This window comes from Nicotiana tomentosiformis, chromosome 12 (genome assembly GCF_000390325.3).
Source record: "Nicotiana tomentosiformis chromosome 12, ASM39032v3, whole genome shotgun sequence".
Classification (NCBI taxonomy): domain Eukaryota; kingdom Viridiplantae; phylum Streptophyta; class Magnoliopsida; order Solanales; family Solanaceae; genus Nicotiana; species Nicotiana tomentosiformis.
Window position 1 is genome coordinate 79,395,537 of NC_090823.1, and position 11,129 is coordinate 79,406,665.

At 36.6% G+C, this 11,129-nt stretch overlaps 1 protein-coding gene across 1 annotated transcript; it reads right to left on the bottom strand.

Moving 5' to 3' along the window:
• Window positions 1–2,196: 2,196 nt before the first annotated feature.
• Window positions 2,197–10,454, bottom strand: LOC104098841 (dihydrolipoyl dehydrogenase 2, chloroplastic-like). The gene is made up of 15 exons (XM_009605668.4): window positions 9,994–10,454; window positions 9,255–9,401; window positions 8,150–8,284; window positions 7,959–8,061; window positions 7,023–7,147; window positions 6,736–6,861; window positions 6,577–6,657; window positions 4,928–4,990; window positions 4,761–4,835; window positions 4,611–4,689; window positions 4,426–4,526; window positions 3,708–3,821; window positions 3,430–3,543; window positions 3,101–3,172; window positions 2,197–2,575 (listed from the first exon to the last, which is right to left on the bottom strand). The coding sequence occupies exons 1-15, from the start codon at window positions 10,324–10,326 to the stop codon at window positions 2,528–2,530; spliced, it is 1,716 nt and encodes a 571-aa protein (XP_009603963.1). The 5' UTR covers window positions 10,327–10,454; the 3' UTR covers window positions 2,197–2,527.
• Window positions 10,455–11,129: the final 675 nt, after the last annotated feature.

Consider the following 11,129-nt stretch of genomic DNA (forward strand, 5'->3'; position numbering starts at 1 on the left):
TGAAATATTTTTCGGTTTTTGAACAGTGTTTTCGTTCAAATTTATCTTTACATGAAAAGCGGCTAAATTTCGATTACTTTTGAAACTGTGGCTATTTTTTAATTACTACTTGTAAATCTGCCTATTTTTTAATTTCTCCCTTAAAACGACCACCATCAAGTGTATTATGGCTACAATCAAAGATAAAATGGACATTATTTTACGTAGATGTAAATAATGTATTGCGGCCAAACACATATGCAAGTATACGCGGTTGTCAAGTAATAAAGTGACTTTTTAGTCAGATGTCGAACCCACGAGGACTTGTTATCAACTATTAACTAAACTAGACTATTGTAATTACCTAAACAAGAATTAAACCTAGAAGTATTTGATTCTAAACTAATTAAAATAAAAGAAAAACAAATAGTGAACTCCGAACAAAGAAATAGCGGATTTTTATGTTATCAATGTGATGAAAACGGTCTAGGGCTATAGGCTACCTAACATTCCTATTGTATTTTTCAATTGGATTAACTAATTAATTTATCTAGTTTATTGGTTGATGGGGTTAATACTGCTCATAAGAATCTGTCGATCTCTTACTCGCCTATTCAAGCTAACCTAACGGCTAACACATATATGTCTATAGAGTTAGAATCAACAAGAATGCATTCGTAATTCCCGTATAATAACCAAGCAAGGCAATTAGCATATGTTTATCCTAACCGCAAATCAATCCTTCGATGCTCAGGTTCAAGAACTTGCTCTACTCAATCCTATATGCAACCTAGAATTTCCACTTTGGAGTTCAACTCTAGATTCATAGATAGTATTTAATTGGTGATCAAGCAATCCCTTGATCAAAAGTTCCTCACAAAAACGCCCTACCCTCCAAAATAGGTTTAGACTTCTTTTTATACGAGTTGGAGGTGTGTAGGGCCAAAAAACCTTGTCCCGGGCAAAACAGAGAAGAACCTGTCACCCAGCGCCCAGGGTAGCGCGGGGCGCTAGCCCTGACCCTGGAAAAATTTTGCATCTGTAAACTGTGCCGCTGGTAGCGTGGGGCGCTACCCAGACGCTACACTGGCCCATTTTTTCGTTTTGTTCTTTTTTTGCTTCAAATCGTGCACTTTCGTGGACTTCCTCACCCAATCAAGGGTTATAGATGCAGTAAATTGGAAGCTGATCAACTTCCTCACTCAAACAACGCCTAACATCTAATTTGCTTTGTGACATTTGAGCCACTTCTCTTCAAACTCCTGGACTCCTTCATTTGGAATACTTATCATGCCCGTAGGTACCTAAGTTTCCTCCTAGTCAAAGAGTTGATGCATATTTAGGACCCGTTTGACCATAAATTTTGCCAAAATAAACTTGAATTTTATTTGGCAAACACATATTTGGCCATAGATTTTGCCTACATTTTGGCCAAATCCCAAGTCTCAAATCCCAAATCCCAAAACCAGCGGCCAAAATATCACTATTATATTTTTTTTAAATTGTCCCAAACTTTTGTATTTTATAAAAGAGCCCATCATTTATTATTTTGTAACGATATTGTTTCGTCTTCTCGGTCATCTGGTAGTGTATCATGTAGTTCATTATAAAAATGATAATTTTGTATCAAATTTATTTATGTTTAGGACTATGGTTTGCGATAATATAATGAACAAAATCTACATCCTATGTGGTACAAGGGATTCCCAGCATCTCGTAGATTATTGATAATGGTATTGTTGGGTATTTGTGATAGTTTTTAAAACTTGTGGGTATAAGTCATGTTTCATGTTTTTCCAAACCAAATTTCACCCAAAATATATGTCCAAACACATTTTCATCTTCAAACCAAACTTCACCCAAATCAGATTTTTCAGAATAAATTTGGGAATCTATAGTCAAACGCTAGCTTAGTCATAGATAAGCTTTACTAATAGGTTAATTTATATTTTCCCTTGATGGTGTTCAGGGTACAATCTTTTTAAGCAAGTCGGGACGAGTTCATTCATCCTCCAACTTGAGGAGGAGATGTTGGAGTTCCAACTGAACCATCTGGACACTTGGTTAGTCCAAGTCCAAGAAGTCCAAGAAGGCTAACTTTAGTTGCTATTCCAGTTCAGTGTTTAGCTTGTAGCAGTGGGACGAGCGAGTAAGCATGCAAAAAAGAGAGGGGACTGGTTTGTGTGGGAGCAATATAGCAACAACCATGACAGCAACTTGTGCAGAACTCACTTGAAAACCTCTAAAATTTCAACTATCGTATCAAGTACTAAATACTCGTACAATATTCGTACAGCAGTGACTCAATGCCAATGTCGATTTAAACAATACAGATCATCTTTCATATTGATATCGTTGCTCATTTAAAAGCATCTAGACCTACCACAAACCTAGGCATTTAACGACGTCTACAATTCCGAAAAGCTAGAACAAAGCACCTCTTTGTAGCGGTAATGCACAACATGAGAAGATAGAGCCAATAAATTCCATTCGGAAGCTTCTGCAAAATCCTATTAACTTAAGTCTCAATTAGAGCGGTTGTAGAAGCCTATGCTGCAACTGGCTCAGCAATTGGACTAGAAGCGTTAGTTTTAACCTGCCATAAAATGTATACATATTATTGTAAAAGCTTAAAAATCAATTTCCAATCATACCTGACATAAGAGAGACACGAGAGTTTGTAGACTACCCACTATATTTGAGCATGCTCTTGAGAGAAATAGATGATTTAATATACCAGTGAAGAATAAGAGAATCTCACTCCACAACCTAAGGGAGATTTCCTCCCTACCTGCAACTTGTACATGCGGCTCTGGATTCTTGTAAGCACACCCCGCCATTAGCTTAAGATCTCCATGCTCAGGACAAAAAAACCTTAATATATTACTAAATCTGGAGATCAAAGAATAAGCCAAGCTTCCAGGCAATTTTACTATAACCATAGAGGCACCCCCCCCCCCCCCCCCCAAGATCACTTTTAACAATCACAGCAGGACTAGAATGTCCTAGTTTAATACCAATTCTTGTGAGGCAAATGCACTATGACCCCTCTAACATCCTAAAGAGGTACTATCTCGTTCAAGACATTCTACCAGCATTACACAGGACACAAAAAGATTACCTTTGCTGATTTAAAGAGTTCATCAATCACTTCAGACAAAGTTGGATGTGCATGAACAGCGTACTTAATGTCCTGTAAAATGCAATAACAAATGTAAAACACATGAGAAGAAGCTGACAGAATAAATGACTTCTCACATGAGAGATTGGATACAACACTCATTGAAGCTTGCAAGGATCTACTAAAGTTCATAATCCAAAGAAAACATGTATACTCCATCTCACATTGCCACAAACCAAAAAAAGACTGCAGGTAACCATTTTACTTGAGCCTTTCCAAACAAATGGTTAGTACTGTGAGGAAAACGCAATTTGCAGGGAAATGGCTACCTGTATGCGTGATCCCAGAGCTATGGCATTGGATGCTTCATGTATTAGATCAGCAGCATGCATTCCAAAGATGTGGACTCCGAGGATCTCACCGTTGTCAGGCCTATAAATCAACTGCATTTAACAAGAATTTCAGTGATCACATAAGACACTACTCTGCAGGGGAGGAAACATCTTAAAACGATAGGAAAATGGAAACAACAAAAGAAGTAGCTGGTAACATAAAGAATAATAAATAATGTAACATCAGCAATCCTTGAAAAATGATAATGTGCTACCTTTGCAAGTCCTTCCCCTTCATTTTCAGCAAGAGCTTTTGTGTTAGCCTTGAAACTAGTCTTGGCAATACTAATTTCAAAGCCCTCCTTCTCAGCTTTTTCTCTCGCTTGAGGCTGCATAATTGCAAGTATACAATAAAAACTCTATGTTTAAGTGCTATCACAAAGAAAACTAAAAATCGTTCACTCAGGAAATATTTTTCCGCTGTCACAAGCGTGCATGCTTCTCTAAGGGTACAGAAGCATTGTGTGACCAAAAGAGGCAAGCATGAGAACAAAAACATCCAGCAGCAGAGCAATGTAGAAAGTCCCAGAAATGGATGGCATGATCTGTCTCCCACCTATAATGTAACTACATTATCAAATATGTGTGGAAGTTTCCATGCAACCATGTTCCACGTGTAGACATTGTTAGGGAATTAAATTTCCTTATAATTACTAAAGATCATTAAAGAAGAAAAGACCATACCCATAAGAAAAAAGGGCAACATTAAACAAAGACAAATATTTAAAGAGATGATAATACCTCCCACCTATAATGTAACTACATTATCAAATATGTGTGGAAGTTTCCATGCAACCATGTTCCACGTGTAGATATTGTTAGGGAATTAAATTTCCTTATAATTACTAAAGATCATTAAAGAAGAAAAGACCATACCCATAAGAAAAAAGGGCAACATTAAACAAAGACAAATATTTAAAGAGATGATAATACCTCCGTCAATCCGACCATACTGATTTCAGGATGGGTAAAGCATGCTGCTGGAATACTTAAATGATTCAGGATATGGTCCTTTCCAGTAACTTGCTCAACAACTATGAAAGAAGGCAAGGCCATAAGTTAAACAACTATCAAAAAATTGTTCAATTATCGTGTCACGATTGATCATTTCATTTTACCAGAGATTCCTTGTGCACTTGCAGCATGTGCAAGCATCATTTTTCCATTTGCATCACCAATGCAGTACAAGTGAGGAACCTATCAAACACAAGGTTAAAAGCGAAAAGATAACTGTCGAGAAATGCAAAAAGGAATAAAATAATGCCTACCAGCTCCCCATTTGCATCAATGACTTGCATGCGTTCATCAACAGGAACAAATCCACGTTGTGTTTGAACATTTATCTGTTGACAAGTGATAACCAATACTATAAATTGTCATAAAATCATTTAAGTTAGTTTTCCCAGGGGCTTCAGTTAACACTAATGCAACTAACATTTTCCAGGCCAAGTCCTTGTGTAAACGGAGCCCTTCCAGTTGCAATAAGAGCAGCATCTACCTGCAGTAGAATAATGTAATTCAGGTTTCATGTGAGACACTAGTGACAGCAAGCAAAAGTCATTGTTAGGGGATAAGAGATGCGGGCAACACAGTCCTTTTGATTGAAAATATTAAAACTGTGTATAGTACTTTATTAGCTCCGACTGCAGCAAAAGCCTCCCTCTTTAGAGTTTATTAGGAGTACAACTTATCAATAACACCTAATCTCCAAATTTTGCTGCTTAACCTTTCAGATGTTTGATCCCGTTTTCACCTTCTACCACTTACATAAGCTCCAGCGTCTACCATTAAGCTCTGATATTCATTATACTTGTACAACTTATCAATAACACCTAATCTCCCTCTTTAGAGTTTATTAGGAGTACAACTTATTAATAACACCTAATCTCCAAATTTTGCTGCTTAACCTTTCAGATGTTTGATCCCGTTTTCACCTTCTACCACTTACATAAGCTCCAGCGTCTACCATTAAGCTCTGATATTCATTATACTTGTACACACAATAGTGTTCTTTAATAGTAAGAAAGTGCTAATAAATATCAACATTTTAAGCGTAGTCGTGTAACAAAGTCTCTATGTTACAGGCAATACAACAACAACAACAACCCAGTATAATCCCACTAGTGGGGTTTGGGGAGGGTAGTTTGTACGCAGGCCTTACCCCTACCCTGGGGTAGAGAGGTTGTTTCCGATAGACCCTCGGCTCCCTCCCTCCAAGAACTCCCCACCTTGCTCTTGGGGTGACTCGAACTCACAATCTGTTGGTTGGAAGTGGAGGGTGCTCACCACTAGAGCAACCCACTCTTGTCTCTATGTTACAGGCAATACTGCTGATAAATCTTAGATGACAGTTCCTTATAGGACTTTTAAGTTGCAGGAACCAAGGACTTTTAAGTGAAAAGAGAAAAAAGAAGTTACTTGCTGAAATTTACAAGATTAGTTCCTTATATAGAACTTTTAAGTTGCATTTTGCCAAGTGACCCACATTGGTTGATGGAATGGTTGTTATCTCCTTATATGATTTTGGGAAATCCTCACCTCATGAGTTAACTTTAATGGTTAAGTTAGGCCGAAATGATATCAGCGTTAGGCTCATTTGAAATCTTAATTTACCTCATGTTGGGACACTATGTAATGTTGTTCATGCTCCAAATGTCCAGTCTTGGGCGTGCAGGAGGGTGTTAAGTGTTACAAAGAAAAACTTTTGCATGCTGCGAGACGGAAGCCACACAAGTCTGAATCAAGTGAAAAGAGAAGAAAAGAGAAAAAAGTTCTTATTTAAAATGATGGTGAACACACAAAAGGGCTCCTTATATAGGAGTTTTTCTTTCTGAGAAGAACTCCTTATAAAAGAGTCTTAAATGAAAATTTCCTAATTCTTGGGTTTCCTAGATATTATGACATATATTATGATTCCTAATTGATATGATTCTCTTGACTTTTCCCGAACAAAAAAGTAGTTAACCATTTTAAGAATTATGATCTTAATCATGTTGTAGCACTAAAAAATGTACAACCTCAGTCGACAAGTATATATTAGATTTAATGTTAAAGAACTCGTCAAACCAAATAGCTACAACTTACTTCCAAAGTATCCTTTGGTTCCTTCGTCTTTGCATCAATAAGCTCAATTAGCACTGGCTTTCCATCCCTTGCTGGAGTTATCTGAATAAGGTGGGACAAATTAAGATAACTTGCTCTCAGAATGGCATTCAAACTAAACTAAGTTGTGGCATATATTACCTTGCTCGCAAATACACCTGTATGATAGTCAATCTTCCGAGGATTGATAAGAACCCGCTGCGCCAGTTTCCCAATCTCAGGATCAAAGCCAGGCATGAGCTGATCTAGAGCTTCAACAAAGGTAACCTGTAAATTCATCCCATGGTCAGCATGGGGAGACAACCTATCCATTTTTCCATTATCTAAAGAAAATCGGAAAATGAATTGATTGAAGTTGTATTGCATATGCTAAATATAATTATAAAAAATAAGAATCGTTAGATGCATAATGTAGAGAAGGTTCATACCTCACTTCCAAGTGCCGTGTACACATCGCTAAATTCCAGTCCAATGTAACCACTTCCAACAATAGCAATCCAGTTGGGTACAAATTCTAATTTAAGTGCATGGTCACTAGTTATTACAGTCTTACCTGCAAAGCAAGCATTGGCATCAGTCAATGATACAACTGAATGTAAATGCTCTAAATGGTCTAGGGCAAGCATAATAATTCTCAGTGATGTTCTGGACTAGAAGGAAGGGAGGAAATAATAAAAGGAAACAATGAATTGTGTATGCCAATTTCAGTTCTCTTTCGTGATGCTAATGCTGGTTCCTTTATCTTCGAAACTGCTGTATCTGTTTAACTTAATGAATGACGGGTCAAAATCTCTATCTCCTATGAACTTAAATGAACTCATGTAGTTACAGAACGACGAAAATCTCCAACGGCTGAAGCGAAATGTTCTGCACATTGTCAGATCATTTAACTTAATGGGGCAGGTAAATACACTTCCTGATGCTTAGGCACTACCACAAAATGCGTAAACACTCTTATCACAAAAGAGTCTTAGAGTTTTGCACCAATTTGTTTCATCAGAAGTACCGTCCAATGCATGTGCATAAGAAACAGTAACAGAGAGTCAAACCCAATCTCGTTAACAAGGTTGTTCCTCTACAAGCAGTATCTTTGCTATTTAACATGAGCATTGCATAACAAATGGCCAATAGCTTCAACTTTCATTACTTCTTTTCATTTGAAAGCATCAGCTTTGAATTTAAATATTGTTCATCCCATTAAGCAGTGCCTTGAAATTCAAACACTCAACCCGTGATTTAATAGCATTAAAAGGTACAGCATGCAGCCAGTGAACAGAACCAGCTAAACAGCGTTGCATTGAGACTGGCTAATGCAGTTGGTGGGTGCTTTATCAATAGACAATAATGGTTATGAAAGCACTTACCATCAACCTCAATGCCTTTGGGCACAGAAGGGACAGAGCCAGTAGCAATTATGATGTCTTTTGCTGTTATTACAGTATCCCCATATTTGACTTTTTGTGGACCCTGAATATTTAAGCACAACCTTCAGTTGACTACAGACGAATAGGATAGCTGTAGTACAGTACAATAATTTATAAATATCCAGACCTACCAAAACTGTCCCAAAACCAGTCAATATATCCACGCCAAGGGCTTTCATAGAATTGGTCAAGTTACCACGTATCTTGGAGGCCAAATTATTTGCATGATCAGCAACAGCCTGTCTATCATACCCAGCAGCAGCAACCTTTAATGGAAGGAAGCCATGTGTACAGTTGGATACATTAAGTCAAAATTAAGACGGAGAAGACTAAAAGAACATGCATACACAAGATGAACTTAAAAAGTGTACTATAAGCTTTCACAAGAGAACTTCCTCTCTAGATGACAATTAGGGTTAACAACAATTCATAGTGTTAAGTTCCTTAAATCACAATATCTAAGGAAGAGAGAAACACAAGTGGCTTGTCTTTAGCTAAATTATATGTGTTAATCCTTCAAGCCTGATTTTGAATGGTTTTGTGTGCGTATTCAGTGAGCATTTAGTGGGCGTTTGGACATAAGAATTGTAAAATTCCAAAATGGGGGAAAATTGTTTTTCTAAGTGAAAATGGTATTTGAAAATGCTTTATCAAAAAAAAAAAAAATTCAAGTGAAAATGGTATTTAAAATTTAGAGTTGTGTTTGGACATGAATATAATTTTGGGTTGTTTTTGAAGTTTTGTGAGTGATTTGAGTGAAAATTTTGAAAAACATCTTTTTGGAGTTTTTAAAATTTTCAAAAATTTCCAAAATGCATCTTCAAGTGAAAATTGAAAATTTTATGAACAAAAGCTGATTTCAAAAAAAAGTAAATTTTTTTTGGAAAAAAGAAAAAAATTTCTTATGTCCAAACGGGCTCTTAGTACGAATCTATTTTTGTTATGAAGGAGGATTCAGTCACAAAAGAAAAAAGGACAACATGGGGTGCAATAAACCATTATCAGGCTTTCTCTCTTAAACTACTATGAAGGGTAAAAGTTAAAAATTAGAGTTTCAAATTTGAATATGCTTGTAAACTATTCCATTTCACATTATTTCATGGGGTGTAAGCGTTCTAATTGGACAACATAATACCCAATGGATCAGATCATTTTACCAGTATACAAATTACATAAAAAGATCAAGTAGAATGTGAATATCCTATGGGATTGTAGAGATGCAAGAATAAGAAGTACCTGTAAACCAAAAGACTTCATATGTTGTTCATTCTGAAGCTCCCGCATGCGACCACTCACAGCTAGGAGGGCTTTGGAAGGAACACATCCCCTATTTACACATGTTCCTCCAACAACATCCCCTTCAATGATGGCAGTTTTTAAGCCCTACAAAGATCCATATTAATTAATTATTCCCACATTTACCCTGGCAAAAGAAAGGAACCGCGTTGCTGTTTGAACCCAAATTCCCATTCGTCCCTGTCTTTGCACAAGTAATCACAAAAGAGATTGCATCGAGTTGGAAGTAGAATTATCATTTCGTACAGAAATAGACGCTCAATCAGCAACAAGTATCAGCATGTTTTCTGTTCTTCTTTCAGTTATTTCTTGTACATTTCTATTTTCTATTCCCTGCCCTTAAGTAAAGTGTTTTGACATTGTTTACGAATGACCCAAGACCTACGTCCACGAATATAGCTGAATTAAGCCTCTATTGCGTAATAAAGTCAGTAATAATTTTATGTAACAACTTGTTTTTACACCAAATCAAGTTAAGCAAACTCTAATGAAACTAGAGTCAGCTAGGTACACGTGTAATTTCAACTATAAGGAAAGCCAGACAGCTTCAGGTTTCCATTAATTACATTTGGGATCACCAATTATAAACTCCTTCACCAGTTTGAATTAGCATTCAGCATAAAAGTAGTTCCCCTCTCAGCTATGAGTAACACAATTCAATAATAGAAAAGTAATTTACTTTCTCGACGGCGTGAAGAGCAGCACCATGGCCACCAACACCAGCTCCAATGATAACCAAATCATAGTCAAAGCCCCCCTTCAAAGATGAAGAAGAAGAAGAAGGAGCTCCATTTGCGGAAGAAGCCGATATTCTGTTGTTATTCGAACAACAAAGCCTTGTAAGGCGAATATGAAGGCTCGAATTCAACGACTTAAATGCCTCTTTCCTCAGTCCGCAGAATCGAAGCGATCGCGGCATGAGAAAACTGCCATTGGCAACGGCAGCCGTGCTGCAGTCGGATCTGCAAATTGTGGAAGGCGAAGAGAAGGAGAGGGAAATTGACGACTGCATTTTATTAGATTTTGAGAAGAAATGGAGAAATGGGGAGGAGATAGATATAGCAGAATGAATTTTTGAGCTTCCAAAGATCCGTTGGAAATGGCGGAGTTAACAAAGCGACTATGTACTATCTTGTGTCTAATAAATTGTCTGTGTTTTTCTTTGTATACAGTGTGCTCTCTGCCGCGTGTGTTTTTGACTTTTTTCCTTATTGGAACTAACTACCCAATCATTCCTATTATTTTGGTTTTGCAGTTGGGTTGTTTCTAGTTTCTACTTTTTGTACTGTCTTTCAATTTAAATGCAAAACGAATCTAACTTTCAACTTTTTATTTTATTCATTTTATTATTGATAAAAATTTTTTATATTCATACAAATATCATGACCCCATAAAATTTTTGGCACCTAAGCTTTTAAGATAACATGTTTTAAAAGTCTTCTTTTTTTTCCCTTAAATTTTGTGCCAAGTCAAACTAGTTCATCTAAATTGAAACGGAGGTAGTAACAATTTTAAATTTTTACAGATAAAATTTTGTAATACGTATTAAGGTAATTTAACTATCCAATCATTATTTGGATATTTATAGAAATGAAAAGATGATCCACCAACGGCATATATATCATTTTAACAAACTCCTGCATTGTTTACATTTTCTAAATATTATATTTCTTAACGGGTAATGTTTGATACAAGTGGACCCAGCACCCCACATTCCCCTAGCCACAACTCTCCTCTTTGCATAAAGTACTCTTTGCATAAAGTACTGTGAAACTTTTTTCTTAAATGCACTGTATGTCACTGCAATTAGACTAT